This window comes from Drosophila ananassae, chromosome XR (genome assembly GCF_017639315.1).
Source record: "Drosophila ananassae strain 14024-0371.13 chromosome XR, ASM1763931v2, whole genome shotgun sequence".
NCBI classification, from domain to species: Eukaryota; Metazoa; Arthropoda; class Insecta; order Diptera; family Drosophilidae; genus Drosophila; species Drosophila ananassae.
Window position 1 is genome coordinate 18,226,469 of NC_057932.1, and position 20,931 is coordinate 18,247,399.

Below are 20,931 nucleotides of genomic sequence, written 5' to 3' on the forward strand. Positions count from 1 at the left end.
TCTAAAGATGCAGTTCGAAGGACATTCGAGTCCTGATTCCAAAAATGCACAGCGTCGCCAGATCGGGCCAGGAATGACCGAGATATAAGCTATAGAAAGTACACGTTTTTCAAATGCTCATATCTCGGCCATTTCTCATGCGATCTGGCAATGCCCTACATTTTCGGAATCAGCGCCCCAAAATTAGTCGGAATGCATCCAAAGATCGCCGAAATCGGACAAAAAAATTTTTCGCGAAAATCGAGAAAAAACGTGATGTAACCCCTTTCCATTTTTTCAAAAATCGGGTCGAAAATGAGTTGTTCGATTTCGAAAAACTAAAGATGCAGTTCGAAGGACATTCGAGTCCTGATTCCAAAAATGCACAGCGTCGCCAGATCGGGCCAGGAATGACCGAGATATAAGCTATAGAAAGTACACGTTTTTCAAATGCTCATATCTCGGCCATTTCTCATGCGATCTGGCAATGCCCTACATTTTCGGAATCAGCGACCCAAAATTAGTCGGAATGCATCCAAAGATCGCCGAAATCGGACAAAACAATTTTTCGCGAAAATCGAGAAAAAACGTGATGTAACCCCTTTCCATTTTTTCAAAAATCGGGTCGAAAATGAGTTGTTCGATTTCGAAAAACTAAAGATGCAGTTCGAAGGACATTCGAGTCCTGATTCCAAAAATGCACGGCGTTGCCAGATCGGTTGCGAAATGGCCGAGATATAAGCTATAGAAAGTACACGTTTTTCAAATGCTCATATCTCGGCCATTTCTAATCCGATCTGGCAATGCCCTACATTTTCGGAATCAGCGCCCCAGAATTAGTCGGAATGCATCCAAAGATCGCCGAAATCGGACAAAAAAATTTTTCGCGAAAATCGAGAAAAAACGTGATGTAACCCCTTTCCATTTTTTCAAAAATCGGGTCGAAAATGGGTTGTTCGATTTCGAAAAACTAAAGATGCAGTTCGAAGGACATTCGAGTCCTGATTCCAAAAATGCACAGCGTCGCCAGATCGGGCCAGGAATGACCGAGATATAAGCTATAGAAAGTACACGTTTTTCAAATGCTCATATCTCGGCCATTTCTCATGCGATCTGGCAATGCCCTACATTTTCGGAATCAGCGCCCCAGAATTAGTCGGAATGCATCCAAAGATCGCCGAAATCGGACAAAAAAATTTTTCGCGAAAATCGAGAAAAAACGTGATGTAACCCCTTTCCATTTTTTCAAAAATCGGGTCGAAAATGGGTTGTTCGATTTCGAAAAACTAAAGATGCAGTTCGAAGGACATTCGAGTCCTGATTCCAAAAATGCACAGCGTCGCCAGATCGGGCCAGGAATGACCGAGATATAAGCTATAGAAAGTACACGTTTTTCAAATGCTCATATCTCGGCCATTTCTCATGCGATCTGGCAATGCCCTACATTTTCGGAATCAGCGCCCCAAAATTAGTCGGAATGCATCCAAAGATCGCCGAAATCGGACAAAAAAATTTTTCGCGAAAATCGAGAAAAAACGTGATGTAACTAACCCCTTTCCATTTTTTCAAAAATCGGGTCGAAAATGGGTTGTTTGATTTCGAAAAACTAAAGATGCAGTTCGAAGGACATTCGAGTCCTGATTCCAAAAATGCATAGCGTTGCCAGATCGGGCCAGGAATGACCGAGATATAAGCTATAGAAAGTACACGTTTTTCAAATGCCAATATCTCGGCCATTTCTCATCCGATCTGGCAACGGCGTACATTTTCGGAATCAGCGCCCCAGAATTAGTCGAAATGCATCCAAAGATCGCCGAAATCGGACAAAAAAATTTTTCGCGAAAATCGAGAAAAAACGTGATGTAACCCCTTTCCATTTTTTCAAAAATCGGGTCGAAAATGAGTTGTTCGATTTCGAAAATCTAAAGATGCAGTTCGAAGGACATTCGAGTCCTGATTCCAAAAATGCACAGCGTCGCCAGATCGGGCCAGGAATGACCGAGATATAAGCTATAGAAAGTACACGTTTTTCAAATGCTCATATCTCGGCCATTTCTCATGCGATCTGGCAATGCCCTACATTTTCGGAATCAGCGCCCCAAAATTAGTCGGAATGCATCCAAAGATCGCCGAAATCGGACAAAAAAATTTTTCGCGAAAATCGAGAAAAAACGTGATGTAACCCCTTTCCATTTTTTCAAAAATCGGGTCGAAAATGAGTTGTTCGATTTCGAAAAACTAAAGATGCAGTTCGAAGGACATTCGAGTCCTGATTCCAAAAATGCACGGCGTTGCCAGATCGGTTGCGAAATGGCCGAGATATAAGCTATAGAAAGTACACGTTTTTCAAATGCTCATATCTCGGCCATTTCTAATCCGATCTGGCAATGCCCTACATTTTCGGAATCAGCGCCCCAGAATTAGTCGAAATGCATCCAAAGATCGCCGAAATCGGACAAAAAAATTTTTCGCGAAAATCGAGAAAAAACGTGATGTAACCCCTTTCCATTTTTTCAAAAATCGGGTCGAAAATGGGTTGTTTGATTTCGAAAAACTAAAGATGCAGTTCGAAGGACATTCGAGTCCTGATTCCAAAAATGCACAGCGTTGCCAGATCGGGCCAGGAATGACCGAGATATCAGCTATAGAAAGTACACGTTTTTCAAATGCTCATATCTCGGCCATTTCTCATGCGATCTGGCAATGCCCTACATTTTCGGAATCAGCGCCCCAAAATTAGTCGGAATGCATCCAAAGATCGCCGAAATCGGACAAAAAAATTTTTCGCGAAAATCGAGAAAAAACGTGATGTAACCCCTTTCCATTTTTTCAAAAATCGGGTCGAAAATGGGTTGTTTGATTTCGAAAAACTAAAGATGCAGTTCGAAGGACATTCGAGTCCTGATTCCAAAAATGCATAGCGTTGCCAGATCGGGCCAGGAATGACCGAGATATAAGCTATAGAAAGTACACGTTTTTCAAATGCTCATATCTCCGCCATTTCTCATCCGATCTGGCAATGCCCTACATTTTCGGAATCAGCGTCCTATATTGGCAACTCTGCAAAATATTCTTTCCATTTCCATTATTTTAAAAACCGGGAGAAAATAAATTGTCCCATTGTCTCCATACAGTAACCTAATTTTGTTATTTACAATTTGATTTTAAATTTAAATTCAGACTCAATACAGGCACAGATAAAAAATAAACTACAATTGAAATAATTAACAAATTGGATCAACATTTACTTATAGCTAATCCGATGCGCAGGAATATCGGGATCCTTGAATTGCACAGAGGTCACTACAGCAGGGAGGATGTGAAGATCTGCTGCAGAATGTGAGGTAGCTTGGTGAGGTCCATGCAAACGAAGCTCTGTCCTGCCGGCATCGACGCGTTGATTCTGAAATATAAAATACATATTGTTAATAAAATGAAAAGAATAAGAAAGCACTCTGGTATCTTGGCTACTCACTCATCCGCCTCCTCTTCCAGGCTGCCAATGAAGATCACATAGCCCTTGACTTTGGGCTCGCCACGTTTCAGGGCAACGGCCAGATCCTTTGGAGCGATGCCATAACGGGAGAGGTTCGCATCACTCAGCACCACCACGATGGCGTTGTCGTAGTCCTGTTCCGCTCCCAGCGTAGAGCAGGCCTCCCGGGCCGCCTTTACTGTTGAATCACCGGACCAGCAGAACTGGGAATGGGCGTGCATCATCCGGATGGCCTCAAAGCGTTCCTTGTCATTCTTCGGCGGACTACCAGCGGGAACGAACGGAATCTCCCAGCCCTCTCCGCTGTGGCCGACCACATCGTAGACTATTTTCTTTTCGAATCCCTCGAAGGCTTCCATCACCATGACCACGGCCTCGAGCTGACGGTCCAGCCGTCCATCGTAGCCATTGAACCTGGTATGGGAGATTAGTTGTTAATGGCTTGTTTTTCTATTTGTATGTTTAATTACTCACCTGTACATCGAACCGGATACATCCACCACCAGCTTTAGCCTGTTGGGCTTTTCCTGGACATGATCCGCCCAGGGATTCGCCTCCGCCCGTCGGCGGTAGATGTTCTTCTCCCCAGTAATGCCCTCCACCAGTCGTGTGTCGTCCAGGTCGCCGTGCGTCTGGTACTTCTGCCACTGGCGCTCCTTGCTCTTCGTCTGCATCGCTTCCAGTACCGCCTTCAGCTGCTGCACCTGCTTACGATTCGGCTCGCTGAACTGGGCATACACCTTGTGGTCGTGGGCCGACATCTTGATCTCCTTGAGCTTCTCCTCGAACGCCTTGCGGTTCATTTCGCGTGCCGCCTTCTTAATCTCCTCCGGCACATCGGCCTTCTCCTTGTCGCTCAGCTGATGTACAACATGGCCCTTGTCCAAACGAAAGGGTCCACCTTTGCCGCCTAAACCGGCGGTGTCCCGGCCGCCGCTGCCACCGGCCCAAGTGTTGCCGCCCACATGCGGTTCGTTTTTGGGGTCCAGCTTGCCGAATTTTGGTCCGGAAACGCCCAAGCCACTGTGCCGATTTACGGACGCCTGCAGGACTTTTTTCTTGCGTATGGCCTGGATTTCCTCCTCAGCATAGGACTCGATTCCGTGCTTTGCAAGCACCTGGTTGACCTGCTGCAGTGCCTCCGGCTGATAGCGATCGAAGTCCAGTACATTTCCGACCACCTCCGACATGTTCTCGTCCGGATAGCGCTCCAAGTGCTTCACAATGCTCACCACCTCCCGAGTGGAGTACGGGTAGTTCAACATGCCTTCGTCCGCCAGTGTTCGCAGCTCTCCAAAGGCATTCACCAAGGTCCGCAGCGTCTGGATGGGCACCTTCGGTCCGTACTGCTGGAGTAGGTAGATCTCCGAATCGGGATCCGGATTACTGATGGCATGGCAACTGAAGACATCGCCCAAGGCGGCAAAGAAGTCGTTGCCAAGGAAGGGGAACCCAGGACGATTGGCCAAAACAATGAGCCTGAAATCCGGATGAGTTTCAATGGAATTGGGCACTTGACCACCGGCTCCCGGCGGCACAATCCTCCTTCCATCGGCCAGAACCATCTCGCCGCTCTCCACAAGGGTGCGCAGGATGCAGGTCACGTTCACTGGAGCCTTGTCGGCTTCGTCCACTACCAGGACATGCCCCGAGCGCACGGCCTGGACCAGGGCGCTGTCCTCGTACGATACCTGTCCGTCCTTCAGGGTGGCCTGAAGCGTCAAACTGTGCACAGTTGTGTCCCGATGCAGCTGGATGTACTCCCGGGGTCGTTGCATCAATTCCAGTAGGCGATCCACAAGCTTGTTCTTGCCGACTCCCTGGTTTCCGACCAGGAGAAGATGTTCGCCGATAAGGTAATCCTGCAGCAGGCGCTCCAACAACTGCACATGCTGGGGCATCTCGTAGAACAAGGTGCTGGGCACTTTGGAGAGCTGCGCCTGGCTCGGGCTGCCCAGTGGCCAGCTGGTAGAGCCGATCCTCAAGGAGTTATCCTTAATCTCTATTTGGTTCTGATTGCTCCTGAGTCTCTTTTCCGGTCTGGCTTGTATGCCCACCTGGTGGATGGCCTGTTCCAGGGCACTGCGCGACAGAGCCGGCATGAACCTGGCTAGGAATGTATTCTGCAGCATTTCGTGGACATCACTCAGTTCGCTGTTTGGATAAGCAGCCAATCGGCGGGCCAGCTTGAGCAGTTGCCTGGTAGACAAGGTTCCAGCCAGTCCTTGGAGCAGGGGATCCTGCGAGGTGCGCAGCACTTGGGCCAGCTCCAGTAGCGGGTTCATGCCAGCGGGTAGGACTCCTCCACATAGCTGGGTCAGCAGCTCCTGCTCCTCAATCTGGCGCAGAGGACGCAGTTCCTGGTACAGAAACAGGCTAAGCAACTCCGGAGTCAGCCAATTGGGTTGTCCGCCGCCAGGGCGTGGTGGCTCCGCTAAGGCCACAATGCGGAAGGACTCGTGCATTGGCAGGAAACTCATTTGGGTGAGCTGTTCCGCAGTTAATCCTTGCTGGATGAGAGCCTGGTAGCGGTTGGCACTCAGCAATGTGGTGCCATCGCATAGCTGCAGTTCCCGGTCGTGAATGAGTCTGTAAATGAATTTCAGGATGAAAGCAGGGTAGGATTGGGTATTTTATGAACCTACCTTTGAAGCACACTCGCCGTGCTCTTGTGGAGGCGATGCAGTCCATTTAGTACAGCCACGGATCCGGTTTTGGCTGCCCTTACCAGTGGGGAGTCTCGCCAAATGGTGTCCCCCTGGGGACTGGTGATGCGTTGCTGCACTAAGTCCCGACTGGTCATATCCTCATAGAGCATCATGGGTTCCGACGTTTGCTGGAGAAGTCGGAGGAGCTCCTTGGTGAGTGCCAGCTTCCCGACACCCTTCTCGCCCAACAGGCAGACATCTCCCACAGCATAGGCCTGCAGCAGGCTCGCCAGGGCCTGACGTTGATGTGGCAAGTCCACGAAATTGGTTGCCACAGGTGCGGAAATCTTTCCACCAGGTACATTTAGTTTCAGGTCATCCAGCTGAAGGAGTATGCTGCCAGGATTCGCGCTTGGGTTGCTACTGCTCCTAATACTCTTAATACTTTGGCTGGGAATCAGTTGGATGTCCAATTTCTTGAGCAGCTCCTCCACACGTTTGCGTTGGTCGACCTTCAGCATGGCCTGATACGGATATGTGCGACTTATCACATCGTGGATGCTCAGCAGGGGATTGGCTTCCTTTAGGAAGAGAAAGAAAGGGTTAGAATGTAAATAATCCTACACATGGATAGTCATCATCTTACCAACATCTTCACTGCCAAGCCGAGGTTGTGTAGCGGAAAATCTGGAAGCTGCAGGACCGGATCCGCCCCCTGCAGCGTTAATGCAAAGGTAAGTAATTGCTTCAGCTGCTCCTTGGGCACTAGGGGCGCCTGCTGATGCAGTTCCTCGAAGAGTTCACCATAGGCATACGACGTTACGTTGCGGGACTGGAAGCGCGAACGCAGTGGTGGATCCAAAGGAGTTCCCTTATACTTGTGGGTGGGCAGACCCAGGGCCACAACGCGGAACTGCTCGGAGACGCGCAGCAGGCCCCACTCGTCGAGCTGCTGGCGGGTGTGTTTCTAAAAAGGATTCAGATTTCAAAAGGGAGTCGAGAATTTCCAATTACTGAACTTACCTCTAAAAGCTTATCGTACCGTTCCGGGGACATCAAAAACTTGCCGCTTTCCAAGTGCATTTCACGATTCTCCAGCAGATTGTTCAAAATGGGCAGCACATTCCTCTCGGCGTGCTCCACGCCATCCAGGACCAGAACACGACCATTCAGGGCAGCACGCACGGCTCCTTGGTCGTGATAAACCGCCTCTCGATTGTGGATTTCGCGTCGCTGCTTCAGGTCGCTTTCCGTGGTGTCCCGGCTGAGAGCCACATACTCCACCTCACGCTGCGTAAGCTCCAGGAACTGCATGGCTAGCTGGCGACGGAGAGGTCCTGGCGGTCCCAGCAGAAACATGTCCTGGCGCAAGGCATCCTTTTGCAGCATCCAGCGCAGGTGATGCAGGGCGGATTGAGTGAGCTGCAGAGTGCCATCGGGTCCGTAGTTGACTGGAATTAGAAAGAATAATGTTTAAATAGTCCATAAAGATTAGGAGCCCAGATGAATCTCTGGGCTGGTGACCTTTGTACTGCCATGATCTTATTTTACCCCACATGGGTGGTAAGGAAGCTCACCATATTGTTGCGGCACTAGTTGCGGATGCTTCGGTTTGGTCAGGCGCACACTCACATCTCCGATTGTCAGCCTATCGTCCTGCGAGTCCTTTGCGCTTGCGGTACTTGCCCAGTGGCGTCTCAAAAATCGAGCGCCTTGCACGCTGTGACGCAACAGGTGGCCGCTGCCGCGTTGCAGGTTTGCCAACATTGCTTCTTGATGGGGGAGGGACTGCACTTGCTTATTAACCGGATTGGGAGTTATAACTCCGGCTAATTTGTTTTTAATCACAGAATTACGGCGGCAGAATTCGCGTGTTGTTATCACAAGAGTGCATCGATAGCGACTGATCGAAGAGTGCTGCCCATCGATAATAACTAATTACCAAAGTGCTGCCCATAATTTTAAATGTCCGTCAAATTAGCATCGCCTAGTTAGCGTCGAAGTGGAACGGTGGAAACGGAACACAGCAACGAATTTTTTTATTTTCAATTATTTTACTGTTTAGCCACTAAATTGATTGAAATAAAGTTTAGAATTGTTAAGAATTGAAGAATTTATAGTATTTTCTTACTTTGGGCGGGATCAACAACCTTAAAATACCATTAAAATGCATTTGAAAAATTGGCCCCACACTGTTTTGGGTCCTAGCTCAGAAATAAGAGGAGGCCCCAAAAAGCCCGATATTGCAGCTAATAGGTCAAAATATTGAGGGTAATTCCTGAAAGTTTCATAAAAATCGCTCCCTACGTTTTGGAGAAAATCGGATAAAAGTGGGCCAATCTCGTTGACGGCCCATACAAAAATGACCACCAAAAATTGTTTTTAATATTCTGAAGCTCTAAGAGGAGGCCCCCATATGCACGGTAGTTGAGTCGATGTATCACCTTTTCTAGTATATCTGGAGCAAAAATCATTCAAATCGCTCCCTACAATTTTGAGAAAATCGATTTATAGTTCCCCATTGATTTTAATTGATAAGGGAGGCGCCAACTCGTGAACCGGAACCAGTCCACGAACAAGTTCGTTCCACTAGTTCCAAATCTACAGACCGCCTTTGTTGGGCATGAATATGCTTATTGAGTCCTTTACAGAGGATGCCCCATTATGCACGGTATGCCGTTGCAAAGCTAATTTTTCATATAATTTAATAAGACTATTTGCATTAAAATCGCTCCCTACGATTTGACGCAATTTATCTTTAAAAATTTCTGCATTTTCTTAACCAATACTGGACCTTGTTCCCAACACAAATCGCGCCAATGTTAAATTTGAATGGCCCCACATGCTTTCTTTATGGAGGATGCCCCATTTTGCACGGTATACCATTGTAAAGCTAATTTTTTTCTGAATCGAATGAGATTATTTCTATCAGAATCGCTCCCTACGATTCGATGGAATCAAGTCTTGAAAATTTCTGAACCTATTTTACCAATACTGGCCCCATAACCGCTTCACATGTTTTGATGCTGGCCAACATGGCGGCAGCCATGATCGAATTTGAATTTCCCCATTATCTCCCCTTATAGAGGATGCCCCATTTTGCACGGTATATCACGAAAAAGCTAATTTTTTGCTTAATCGATTACCGGTAGTTCCATTCAAATCGCTCCCTACGATTCGATGGAATTAAGTTGGGCCCGGAACCCTGCATCGCCAGAAGGAACAGCAGCAGGACAAGCAGAAGCAGGACCAGCAGCAGTTGAACTCGCAGCAGAGGATGGTGCCGAACTTGTCGGTGCAGAAAACGCCTGATTGGCCGATCAATAAAATATATCTTACCAAGAAAATAAATTAAAAATAAAATGAAATAAAAATAAAAAAAAAAATTCAAATGAATAATTTACATTTTATTTTTATGTGTTATTTTTTAGGTGTTATTTTATTATTCTTGTTTCTTCAGCCATCCAGAATAGCCAGCAGCCTGTTGGGATTGGAGAGGAATGCGGGCGTGTCGACAGTCACATAGATATGCAGAGCCGGCATAATGTCGATGAAGTAGTCGATGCCGTCCTTCTTGAATACCTGGTAGATCAGTTCCAGCATCTGCCACGTCTCGGGCGAGATGGACTTGGCCGTCAAAATTTAAAATATAGACCTTCATTGAGAGAGAATCCCAACCCACCAGTAATGTTGTGCTGGAAAATGTGAGGAGGACGTCGGGATGCTTCTCCATCACACTGAGCAGAGTCTCGATGGTGTTGAGCAGACTCATGGCGGTGATGGCCTTCTCGTCGGATCCCTCCTCGGGCTCCAGCACCTGGCTGAAGGTGGTTGCCAAGTGCTGGCAAATCTCGGTGGCCACCGGCAACAGTTGCTCCGTTAAGGTGCACACGATCTTTTGCATCACGTTAGTCAGATCTTCGTTCTCGGTTTCACGGTTAACCAATAATGGTGAGCAACTCCTTGGTGATGTTCTTAATCTGACCCTCAACGGATTGGGTCGCCTCGTCCTGGGATGAGAGGAACATCTGCAGGCCAATGACCGCCTCCACTTTAAAGGGCAGTTCCTTGTCCGTTAGCAGAGCGTTCGTGGTCAGCCGCATGACCTCGGCCAGGTCCTGGGGATTCTTTATCTGCACTTCGCAGAAATAGTGCAGAACCCAACATGCACGCGCTCGCATATTGCCGGCGGGATTCTGGAACTCCGGGAAAACGTATGTGGTTAGCATAGATACCACTTGGTCCCGGTATTGAGCCTTCTTCAGCAGGACATCCGCTAATGTTCCAATCATGTGCGGAGCACCATCCTTTTGCTTGTAGTCCGCATTCGGCGACTTGATGACCTGCATAATTGTGCTCATGGCCTTGCGTTTCTTGCACATGGAATGCAGCATGAATTGGGCAGCCATAACTGGCGTGGCATAGTCCTCAAATATATCTGAAAATAAGGGAATTAAGTAGGTTCTTTTGTTTCAAAAGATTCCTATTATTTACCAAACTTCAGGCGGATATACTCGTCCCTTCTCCCGCAGGTCCTGATCGGAGTCGGTGAAGGACATGATGGGGAATATCGCATCCTGAATAACTGCCACTATGTGCGGCTTGATTAGCTTCCAGGTATAGGCGTGGCTTACACTAAAAAGTGTAATAACATAAATAATATAATTATTAGGGATTAGGGATAAAGTGGCAGGTACTTACGCATTCTTCAGATAGTTGAGCACATTCGTGAGGACACGCGGCGAGATACGATTCCAGTACTGGTCGAGGATCTTCAAAAACAACCCCAGGACACCTTAGCTGAACGTTGGCGACCACTCAGCGTATTTTAGGTAATTTTCACTAACTACGTTGCTGAGACTTCCATACCTAAAAAAGAAAAACCAAAAAATTAATGTTTTCAGCAAACAATTTGTGATTCTTTGGAAACTTACCATTCGAACATGCGAACAATGAAGTGGAGAGCCCACTTCTTGGTCTTCCAGTAGGCGAATTTGGTGTGCTCATCATCGTCCAAATGGGAGCTATCGGACACATCCCAATCCCATTGGGGGTGAGGCAGGCTGTACTGCGTAAGGGCGAAGTAGATCTTAAGGATGTGCTTCTGGAGCAGCACCGACTGCTCGGTCAGGAGGCGCACCAACATCGGCAGCAAGAGCTTCATGGCCTCGTTCATGGGCGTTCGCTCCTCGATCCGCTTGTACTCGTAGGTCTTCACCGGCTGGTACATGTTCATCAGGGCGCCACTCCAGCCGTTGACATCATGATTCTGCAGATAGATAGCTGATGTTGTCCACCACCTGGGGTCATAGTCCCGGGAGTCCCTCTTGATGATGTGATTCACGCAGACAAGAGTTTAATTCTAAAATGAAAGTCACATTAGATGAAGTCGAAGTGAAATCTACTAATCTTACCTGACCAAGCCGACCACACGGCAATGTTGTGGAAGGGCGTAATATTGGGCCTCATTCTCCTCCGCTCCGTCGGGACTGGCTCCTTTCGAGATGGCCGTAGCACTGACCTTTAGCCGTAGTCCCGTGGCACAGATTTCCAAAGAGTCCAAGCTGAGTTTCTATAAGATAACTATGATTATGATATGAATTATTTCAAAATTCCATGTGTAGTACCCACCTTATTGGCCCACTCCGACAGATACAGCTGACGCAGTGGCCCCTGCAAACTCGTCACTTGCAGGCTCGTCACTTTGTCTGTAGTGATGCGGTAGTGATCCCAGGCAGGTGACATCGAAGCTATAAATGGCGTCCTTGGCCACGGCCGTGAAGAGTTGCTCGATCTGGGCCTGCACAATGTTGCTGATCCGCAAGCCACGTCCCCTTGAGCGCCCACTGTAGTGGGACGAAGAATAGTTCGAATCACTGCTACCAATGTGGGATTACGAGTTGCCGGAGCGCTAAGAGCCAGAGAATTCAGCCCAACTGGAGGGTGATCCTATGCGCATCAGCTTCTTTTGCCTGCCACATATAATAAATATTTTAAAATCATTTAAAAGTGAATACAAAACACCTCACCTAAAATCAGCAGCTGCTGATATGCGAGATCCGAGGATCAGCGACTCAATGTTGGCGTTATGCTCCACGATCTCGTTATGCAAGATAACCCGCTCCATCTATGTACATACATATGCCTGGAACTCTGTGATCTTTGTGATAGAACGTAAAGCAAAATAATAATGGAACTCTGTGATCTTCTGTTTCAGCAGCAGGGCTAGATGGTAGAAGGTAAAGCTGGAAAAATAGTAGAGAAATAAGAATCAACAGTTCTGAGAACACCTACATATGTATAACGAATAGAGAAATTTGTACATGCTTGAAATATACATATGTACATGCTTGGGGAATGGCGCCCATTCAGTGTTGAAAATAGGCCAACACATGTGGCTGTTGAGCTTTTACAACATTGTGCTGTTAAGCACCTGTTAAGCATGTACAAATTTGAATACTTAATTCCATCGAATCGTAGGGAGCGATTTGAATGAAACTACCGGTATTCGATTAAGCAAAAAATTAGCTTTCTCGTGATATACCGTGCAAAATGGGGCATCCTCTATAAGGGGAGATAATGGGGAAATTCAAATTCGATCATGGCTGCCGCCATGTTGGCCAGCATCAAAACATGTGAAGCGGTTATGGGGCCAGTATTGGTCAATTGGGTTCAGAAAATTTCAAGACTTGATTCCAGCGAATCGTAGGGAGCGATTTGAATGAAACTACCGGTATTCGATTAAGCAAAAAATTAGCTTTCTCGTGATATACCGTGCAAAATGGGGCATCCTCTATAAGGGGAGATAATGGGGAAATTCAAATTCGATCATGGCTGCCGCCATGTTGGCCAGCATCAAAACATGTGAAGCGGTTATGGGGCCAGTATTGGTCAATTGGGTTCAGAAAATTTCAAGACTTGATTCCAGCGAATCGTAGGGAGCGATTTGAATGAAACTACCGGTATTCGATTAAGCAAAAAATTAGCTTTTTCGTGATATACCGTGCAAAATGGGGCATCCTCTATAAGGGGAGATAATGGGGAAATTCAAATTCGATCATGGCTGCCGCCATGTTGGCCAGCATCAAAACATGTGAAGCGGTTATGGGGCCAGTATTGGTAAAATAGGTTCAGAAATTTTCAAGACTTGATTCCATCGAATCGTAGGGAGCGATTCTGATAGAAATAATCTCATTCGATTCAGAAAAAAATTAGCTTTACAATGGTATACCGTGCAAAATGGGGCATCCTCCATAAAGAAAGCATGTGGGGCCATTCAAATTTAACATTGGCGCGATTTGTGTTGGGAACAAGGTCCAGTATTGGTTAAGAAAATGCAGAAATTTTTAAAGATAAATTGCGTCAAATCGTAGGGAGCGATTTTAATGCAAATAGTCTTATTAAATTATATGAAAAATTAGCTTTGCAACGGCATACCGTGCATAATGGGGCATCCTCTGTAAAGGACTCAATAAGCATATTCATGCCCAACAAAGGCGGTCTGTAGATTTGGAACTAGTGGAACGAACTTGTTCGTGGACTGGTTCCGGTTCACGAGTTGGCGCCTCCCTTATCAATTAAAATCAATGGGGAACTATAAATCGATTTTCTCAAAATTGTAGGGAGCGATTTGAATGATTTTTGCTCCAGATATACTAGAAAAGGTGATACATCGACTCAACTACCGTGCATATGGGGGCCTCCTCTTAGAGCTTCAGAATATTAAAAACAATTTTTGGTGGTCATTTTTGTATGGGCCGTCAACGAGATTGGCCCACTTTTATCCGATTTTCTCCAAAACGTAGGGAGCGATTTTTATGAAACTTTCAGGAATTACCCTCAATATTTTGACCTATTAGCTGCAATATCGGGCTTTTTGGGGCCTCCTCTTATTTCTGAGCTAGGACCCAAAACAGTGTGGGGCCAATTTTTCAAATGCATTTTAATGGTATTTTAAGGTTGTTGATCCCGCCCAAAGTAAGAAAATACTATAAATTCTTCAATTCTTAACAATTCCAAACTTTATTTCAATCAATTTAGTGGCTAAACAGTAAAATAATTGAAAATAAAAAAATTCGTTGCTGTGTTCCGTTTCCACCGTTCCACTTCGACGCTAACTAGGCGATGCTAATTTGACGGACATTAATTTTAAGTATTAATGGTTACACTTAAAAAGCACGCCACCGAAATATCGATAACAATGTATGGTTTTGGTATTTTAATACTAAAAAACGGTAAGAATTTCAAGCTAACGTTAACTGGTCACACTTAAAAGAAGCAAGCCATCGAAATACGCAAAACTTACCGTTTATATTGATTTAACAGGCTTAAATAGTTTTAAAAGCCACAAAAATGACCACAGCCGCTCGTCCTACCTTCGACCCTGCCCGCGGAGGGTCGGGACGTGGTGAGAAGGATCTGAGTGCTCTCAGCAAGCAATATTCCAGCCGCGATCTGCCAGGCCACACCAAACTGAAATACAGGTTGAACAAAGAATTGAATTTCACAATTTTAAGTTAATTAACCACTCAAACTTAACTTCCAGAGAGACTGGCCAGGGCACTAGCGAGGAGATCCGCAACCGTGACTTCCGCAAGGAGCTGGAGGAGCGCGAACGTGATGCTCGCTCGGGAGCTGCTGGTTCTGGCAAGGCGCTGCCCTCCATTGTCCGCAAGGCCATCGAGGCCAACAACACCGCCTCCAGTGGCGGCAATAAGCGTGCTAAGCTAGATGCTTCCGCTCAGCAGGCAGCACAGCAACAACAGACAGTCAATTTGGATGCAGACGAGCCGCTGGACAACGACAGCTCTGACTCCGACAGCGACTCGGATGACGATGATGCGGCCCTGCTGGCCGAGCTGCAGAAGATCAAGCAGGAGCGCCTGCAGGAGACGGCGCGTCGTGAGGCGGAGAAAAAGCAGGAGGACGAACGCATTCGCATGGAAAACATCCTGTCCGGTAATCCACTGATCAACTACGAGCCCGGAACAGCTGCTTCGGCTGCAGGACGCGCTTCTGGACTCGGTGGCGACCTGAAGATCAAGCGGCGCTGGGACGATGATGTCGTCTTCAAGAACTGTGCCCGCTCGGCTCCCGAGAAGAAGACCCACTTTATCAACGATGCCCTGCGCTCCGAGTTCCACAAGAAGTTCATGGACAAGTACATTAAGTAGCATCTATACATGTTCCAGCTGCGTTTTGTAATAGTTTAAGTAACGAAATTGTCAACTTTTTTTTCATTAGTAACAGATAAATAAAAATTGCATCTTATAGGCATAATTGGTTGATTTTTTTGTTAGTTTTTGTGGAGTTAATCGGGTGTTTAGTTCTTTTAAGGATATGTTCGGACAGTTTTAGGTTGTGTGTAGGTTTCTGAATCATTTAAGGACTGTTGTTTCAAATTCGATTGGAAAATGGCTCAGTTTTGGCTTAAATCCTTTAACAAGCTTGGAATATGGCCAAAATGTCACCTTCTGAGGAGCATAACTCGGCCAATACTTGTCGGATATCGGAATGGCATACCTTCCCGATCTCAGATCTTCGAGTAGAACGATTCCTCATCAAAATCCGGGAAACCAAAATCGGACCCGATTTTCGAAATTTTTATAAGGGGTACCATCATGAAAATATTGAAAAAATCGATCGATTTTTTTTTGTTCAACTTTTATGAAGTTTTGATGCAGATCGAAGGGCCCTAGTTCTCCAATTATTAAATGCCATTCCTTTTTAAAATCGGATAAGAAATAACTGAGATATCACCTAAAAAGCTTCAAAAAGATTCCGGATTTTCAGCCGTTTTAGTTTTTGGAAAAAAATGTAACCCTACCCTATCTTCCGATGGTCATAACTTGGTTAATACCCATCCGATTTGGAAATGTTATACCTTCCCGATCTTAGATCTTCTAGTAGAATCATTCCTAATCAAAATCTGAAAAACTTAAATCTGACCCCATTTTCGAAAAAAATCATGATGGTACCCTTTGAAAATTTTCGAAAATCGAGTCGGATTGAAGTTTCCCAGGTTTTCATAGAAACTGATAGTCCTGGAAGAGCCCTGCTTGGAAAGGTATAACACTCCTCGATCATCCCAGAATTGGCCAAGTTATGGGAATTTGAACATTGAGTTCTGGGAGGAATGGGTCGGAAGGGACATCACTAGACTACACTACTAGATAAGGAGTAAAAACCTTGCAGAGAACACTCGCCGATTTTCGTAGGATGCTCGTCACGCTAGTTGAAGCTGTCCAGTGGGACCGGCAGGACCGCTGAGGGTCCGGCATTAGGGACAGTGGAACTCCACCATGTGGGCGGCGTTCAGGGCGAAGCGGTTGCGTGGCGGACGTCGCTGCTCCTTTGTCTCCTCGTTGCTGTAGTACTCCTGCCAGCAGCTGTAGTGCATCACGTGGCCACAGCGGCTGATGTGAAGGGCACAGCGGTCCTGGCGCTTGTTCAGGGCTGGCGCTGGTTTAGGTTCAGGTTCACGTTCACCTGCTCCTCGTAGCTCAGCGGCTCATCAGCGCTGGCCACGGCCTGCTGGGGCCGGATGGGCCCGCTCCCGAGGAGCAGCTGGGCGTCTGCTTGGCCTGCAGCTCCTTGAAGCGCTTGATCGTCCACAGTATGAAGTCGTGATGCGCTCCCAACTGCGAAAGAGATTTGAAATGGATTAGGATGTCTGAAGAAGCTACTGGAAGCTACTTACCGTAAGGCAGCTTGCCAGCTCGTCCAGTTTCTTGAGGATTCCGTACTGCTGGGAGCGTTCGTAGAAGCTCAGGAAGGGGTAGTGCTCGCTCAGCTCCTCCTGGATGGCAAAGCCCAAGAGGATATATATAAAGGATATATCTTGGAGCAGAAGGGGATCTCCAAGGACACTCACCTTCCGCAAGTGGGATTCGGCGAAGGTGCGATTGTCTGCGAGGGCACGGACCATGGTCAGGGTACAGATGTTGAGGAACATCTCCTGCATCGGTGCACTGCAGGGTATTGGCCATGGACCTGGGGGAGAGAGAGGAAGATGAGTTTCCACCACATGGCGACATGGCGACAGATGTCCCTGGAATACTCACTTTAAGGCGGGCGTCAGTTGTGGCAGCTTGGGTGGAGGGCACTAGACGAGCTGCTTCTTGGCCTTGCAGCGCTCCTTCTACAGTTCCTCAGCCTTGTCCTTGTTGTCCTCCTTGTTGTATTCGTATTCTGCTTCAAAATCGCCTGAAAAGATTAAAAAAAATGTTGGGTTTTCAGACTTTATAGTTTTTGAAAAAAAAGCGACTAAACCCCATCTTCCAATGGCCATAACTTGGCTAATATTCGTCCGATCGGGGAATGTTATACCTTCCCGATCTTAGATCTTCGAGTAGAACGATTCCTTATCAAAATCTAGGAAACTAAAATCTGACCCGATTTTCGAAATTTTTCAAAATATTGAAAAAATCTATCGATTTTTTTTTGTCCTACTTTTATAAAGTTTTAATGCAGATCGAGGGGCTATAGTTCTCTGATTAATAAATGGTATTCTGTTTTGAAATCGGTTGGGATATGGCCGAGATATTGTCTAAAAAGATTTCGAAAATGCTCCTATTTTCCAGATATTTCAGTTTTTTGAAAAATGTGGCCAGTAACTAAGCCGTACTTGGCCAAAATGCTTAAAATAAAGTCTATAGGAATGTATTTTGTAACATTTTGAAAAGGAATCTAACTATTTATGGCTAAAGAATAAGTTTCCTGAAACTCTCCTTTCCCTAATCTTTAATTTTTTAAAAATATGTCTTATTTTTCTGCAAACCTTAACCCTTCAAGGTTTCTTGTTTGGGTTTAAAGCCTGACCCTTCTCGCTTTAGTGGGTAGTTGTCCCTTTTTAATTTTTGGTCTTCTGTGCAGATTAGCTGGCTGCTCTTCGTCGTGGGCTTGGGCTTTGACCCATTGACTGGGCTCTGACCGCGAGTGCGAGTGCGAAGGGCAGGCAACCTTAACCAAAGTGTGAAACCGCAAAAAACATCGGTAGCCGGCCAGGGGCGGCGGCTGCTGGGGAATAGGGGATACTGGGCTATAGAATATACTGCCCAGGAGTAGTGAGTGCCAGGGAGGAGGGGGCACTACGTGAGCGCACGAAGAGGCAGCTCCAATAATCATCATGTGGCAATGATCATCGCAAGGGCAATTGTCGCTGCTGATGAGGCACGAAGCAAAATCAATTTGCCCCAAGGAGCTACAGAGCTCGGAGACCGAAGACCGGAGCTCGACCTGGCCAAGAAAGCGCAAAATAACTTGGTCAATTACGTCGACCCGAGATGTTGCTTGTTGCTTACTGTTTACTGTTTACTACTTGCAACATACAGGCTGCCGCCTGTTTCTGTCTCTGTTTCTGTTTCTGTTGCAAATGCAAATCATCATTGGCGGAAGAAGGGGGCTCTCGATTTCCACGCCTCTTTAATGCCCCGCACGCGGCGGCCTGTTGCACTTTGTCTGAACTTCGACTTGGACTTGGACTTGGACTTGGACTTTGTCAATGAGTCCACGTTCTGACTTGCAACCTGGGCTTAAGATCTCCATCGGGGATGGAGGTCCCCCGGAGGAGGCGCCCCGCTTCCCCCCAAAAGTTGACGAACGCTCAATTTTACGCTAATTCGATCAGAATCAAAATCAAACAAAATTAGCCTGCCCATAGTCCCAACAAAGCGGCGATGATAACTCCTACACTGCAAGAAATAGGGGTTTACCAGGAATTCCTAATAGTATTCAGTGTTATTTGGTCTATTACTGATGGTTCTAATAGATCTTGAAACTTTTAAGCTAAGAGAGGCACTGGGAGATCTCAGACAACATCTTTAAAACTAAAATTTCATAGACTTCCTATACTATATTACCAAAACTACAAATTCTATACCATATATCCTATACTATATATCCAAAACTATATATTCTAAACTATTTACCCTATACTATCCTATATTTCCTATAAATGTAATATTTATTTTTAAAACCCACCTCTTTTTTGGAACAGAACTGCCTGCCATTGACAATGATGATCAGGAAAGTATTGGAATGATGAGACCTGCTAATGATAATCATGGTGATTGTTGTTATTACGCTGCCTGCTTCTGCTTCTGTCTGTCGTAGACACTGAGAGAAAAAACAGGGAAGATTCTAAAGAGGTTTAAAGGATAAAGATATAAAGCAACAAGATATCATAAAAGATTTCATAGAACTTCTAGTTCCATGATTCAACTGTTTGATGTTCAAGAAAATATTTTTAATAATATTTAAGTATTTATTTTTGGCATATTATATTTAAATATTTATATTTAAATATTAATATTTAAATATTATATTGAAATATTAAGCTCTTAATAAAATAGTTACTTTTTAAAGTGGGGTTTTCCAAACGGGTTCAAAACTAGTCAGAAACTTTGTTAGGGAATTTGAATTTTTTTGTTCCAAGAAATTATGGAAATTTTAAGAAGAGTCTAGCTCAGAGCTTGGAATTTAAGCTCTAAATTTAAATATTGCAAGGTAATAGGATTTAATATATTTAATAAATATTTGAGACAACTTCAAGGCCTTAAAGGTCTTGGAAGTAATAATACTGTTTAAAATAGATAAGATTGAAAAGGATTACTTAACAGAAACTCCTTTAAATATTTATAAAAGTTATGGAAATAAATTCTACCACCTCTGAGATTTATTTCGAGTGTATTTATGATGTCTTGCGTCTGCTGTCTGTCCTCCTACAGTGGCAGTGCCGCAGCAATACCGCCACTCCGACTTTGAGCATAATTTATTTCCTGTTCGACATAATGCAGTCACCCTCGTATCCCCCAGATCCCTCGGATTCCAACTCCATTTCCATTATTTGTGCCTTCATCTGGAGGGGCTTGAAGAGAGTGGAGGGGACTGGCTGGCTGCCCGGCAATCTGCCTGCGAGAGTCTTGAATCTTGAACCATGTTGCACTTTTCGGTAGTCGCCGCGCGCTAAATTGTGGCCACCGAACGAGTGGGGCAAGTCTGAAACCTGGTCTGCACCACCACCACTGCCCCTTCCACATCCACTGCCACTGCCACTGCCACTGCCATGGCCTATCAATTGTCAGCAATTTCGCAACTGCATAAACTTGAAATCGCGGGGGGAAAAAAAAGAGAAAAAAGAGAAAAATGCATACCAAACTGCATAAATATGGCGGCTGGACGACGGAAATGGCCGTCGCGGTTGCAAGTGACAAATAGCCGGCTGGCCGGAGGGTTCAGGGGCGGCTAGATAGGGGGGCGTGGGCACCAGTGAAGGACCAGTCCACTGGACCAGTTGACCACCAAATAAAGACCGCGAACATATGTTTCTGGCTGGCATGCCTCAATGGAGAGGCCAGAAAACCAGACCATATCAGACGCCATTTGACCCCGAAAGGTTATCACAAAATATAAAAAAAGTAAAAAGTCTTTAAGAATAATTAATAAAAAATTATAAAAAAAAAGAAATAAATACTTAGAGCTTGCTTAAACTGTAAATGATGCTATAAAGTGACAACAAAGAGGATAAAGGATAAATTAATTACAATATTAGGTATTGTTTAATATAATTATTAATATTTATGTTACTAAAATCTATAGTTAGATGCCTAATTAAATATTTAAACTATTTAAACATCTAACTATTATCTAAAATCCAACTCTAACTAACTAACTACTACCAACCATTAATAAATATTTAAAATATAAGCCAATATCCTTGTTGAATCCTTAATTTTCCCCCTTGTAGATACAATATCTTTCTTAAATCCTCGTACAACTACATCTGCCACATTGGCAGAATGTTTCAAC

General features: G+C 45.5%; 2 protein-coding genes and 1 pseudogene across 2 annotated transcripts; 1 reads left to right on the top strand and 2 right to left on the bottom strand.

Annotated features, from left to right (window-relative positions):
- Window positions 1-3,104: 3,104 nt before the first annotated feature.
- Window positions 3,105-8,048, bottom strand: LOC6504451 (von Willebrand factor A domain-containing protein 8). Its single transcript, XM_032452271.2, has 7 exons — window positions 7,701-8,048; window positions 7,147-7,574; window positions 6,770-7,090; window positions 6,121-6,704; window positions 3,950-6,064; window positions 3,455-3,889; window positions 3,105-3,382 (listed from the first exon to the last, which is right to left on the bottom strand). The coding sequence occupies exons 1-7, from the start codon at window positions 7,888-7,890 to the stop codon at window positions 3,283-3,285; spliced, it is 4,173 nt and encodes a 1,390-aa protein (XP_032308162.1). The 5' UTR covers window positions 7,891-8,048; the 3' UTR covers window positions 3,105-3,282.
- A 1,469-nt stretch (window positions 8,049-9,517) lies between these two features.
- Window positions 9,518-12,250, bottom strand: LOC6504448 (annotated as a pseudogene).
- A 2,102-nt stretch (window positions 12,251-14,352) lies between these two features.
- Window positions 14,353-15,402, top strand: LOC6504474 (protein CWC15 homolog). The gene is made up of 2 exons (XM_001966933.4): window positions 14,353-14,606; window positions 14,669-15,402. Exons 1-2 carry the CDS (start codon window positions 14,476-14,478, stop codon window positions 15,294-15,296), a joined length of 759 nt encoding a protein of 252 aa, XP_001966969.1. The 5' UTR covers window positions 14,353-14,475; the 3' UTR covers window positions 15,297-15,402.
- Window positions 15,403-20,931: the final 5,529 nt, after the last annotated feature.

Excerpts from the sequence above, each read along its gene's own strand:
- LOC6504451 (XM_032452271.2), bottom strand. The coding sequence starts at position 7,890 with ATGTTGGCAAACCTGCAACGCGGCAGCGGCCACCTGTTGCGTCACAGC. Across the intron at positions 7,575-7,700 it reads ACTAGTGCCGCAACAATATG|TCAACTACGGACCCGATGGC; the intron begins GTGAGCTTCCTT and ends TTCTAATTCCAG. Across the intron at positions 6,065-6,120 it reads ACGGCGAGTGTGCTTCAAAG|ACTCATTCACGACCGGGAAC; the intron begins GTAGGTTCATAA and ends ATTCATTTACAG.
- LOC6504474 (XM_001966933.4), top strand. The coding sequence starts at position 14,476 with ATGACCACAGCCGCTCGTCCTACCTTCGACCCTGCCCGCGGAGGGTCG. Across the intron at positions 14,607-14,668 it reads CACACCAAACTGAAATACAG|AGAGACTGGCCAGGGCACTA; the intron begins GTTGAACAAAGA and ends CTTAACTTCCAG.